At 35.3% G+C, this 1,554-nt stretch overlaps 1 protein-coding gene across 1 annotated transcript in view; it reads left to right on the forward strand.

The window, feature by feature from the left end:
- Positions 1-808: 808 nt before the first annotated feature.
- The window catches only part of LOC119587913, a gene marked incomplete in the record, with an annotated part of 20,516 nt that continues 19,770 nt past the window's right edge, over positions 809-1,554 (forward strand). Inside the window, 1 exon segment of the mRNA XM_037936622.1 lies at positions 809-953. Within this exon segment, the coding sequence (XP_037792550.1) occupies positions 884-953 (70 nt within the window).

Consider the following 1,554-nt stretch of genomic DNA (forward strand, 5'->3'; position numbering starts at 1 on the left):
CCGGTATCTTCTTGTTTTACTTCCTCTCTAATATGTTGAATGATTTTCTCTTACTTGTCTTTTCATCTCATATATTAGCTTATTCTGCGTTCTGGCCTATATGTTTGTTTATTATGCATGTATTATTATTTCATATTCGTTTTGAAGTCGAGTGTTTGTACATGACAGTTGCGAGAGTTGCTAACTAGAGTTTAATTTTGTAAATTTCAGAACGGTCGTTAAATATCTTATGCATTTTCTATTATATATCTACAATATAACAGAAAGCGTACTCACGGGATATTTTGTATAATATAGAGTTTATATAATGGTCTGTAATATTAATTTTATTTTTTTTGTGTGTTTTGTGCACACCTTAGCTTCAAATAAAATTTGATAGAACAAAAATTTATCTGGTTAATTATTTGAACTATCTGAGTATTGAGTGACTCATTATGCATTTCAAAATATTTGTTTATAGAATTTAATCTATCAACAAATAATCCATAGATACTACAAACTTCCCGTCTATAGGAATCGAAGAACATCTCTTCGTAGCTTTGAACTCCTAACAAAAGTACACTATTGGCACCGAATCCTATAAAACCATCCTAAAGTAAACACAATACATACGTCTATAGAAAACGACCTTCACACGGGCATTATCAAGTGTTTCTCTCTTTCAAAGAAAAGGAATTATGTTATAAAGAAAAAAAGGCCATTTGCGGACATGCGGTGATCGGGTGTTTAAAGATGACGCACGAGAGGTACGGCAGATAAGGGAGATGATGAGCATCTTGCCGTGAGATTCTGGATGTAAGATTACTGGTGGTGGTTTAATTAACAGCAGATCCTTTTAACTTTTGGTCGATGAGTAACTATGAGGTAGAGTGGTCACAAGGCTATGATTGTCTCCTGCTCGACCTGCTGGCCGGGGTCGTCCTCGCCTCTGCTTGCTAGAGCAGGAGGGACAGGTAGGAAACGAGGAGAAGGAAATCGGTTCACGGTTTTCATCACTCTATCCCTCGTCTCGTGTGGATTAATCTGTTTAGTCTCCTTCCATAATGTATTCACGCACTTGACTGATATAGACTTGTATTTTGGTGTTGTTTGTAAGCCTTCTGTGATTATGATAATAGGTAGACTGAAGTTTGTTCACATTTAGAAGAAAGGTAATCTTTTTGTGGGTTTTCAAAGTTTATTTTAATTGTGGCATGCCAGTTTTGTGTTAATTTATCCCATTAGCCATCATGTGAATTGGCTAAAGTAAAGTATCAAATGTTGTAACAATATCCCTTTCTATGAAAAGCATGCAAAGTATAAAAGCATAATCAGAATATACAAGGATATATGTTTAGAAAATTATTCCTATAGCGGCTATTACAGGACTTTTTAATTTTTTTCCTGGAATCTAAAGTTATAGTAAGTGGTGGATGCATGGATGTCTTCTGAAAATGTACCATTATGCACCTCCTTTCACCATCGTACTCCTCTTAAGCCGAGCAGCACCAGCACCCTAGTTGACAGGCAAAAATCTGGTTTGGTTTTCTTTTCTTGTTACATATCTAAAAATCA

This window comes from Penaeus monodon, chromosome 23 (assembly GCF_015228065.2).
Source record: "Penaeus monodon isolate SGIC_2016 chromosome 23, NSTDA_Pmon_1, whole genome shotgun sequence".
Classification (NCBI taxonomy): Eukaryota; Metazoa; Arthropoda; class Malacostraca; order Decapoda; family Penaeidae; genus Penaeus; species Penaeus monodon.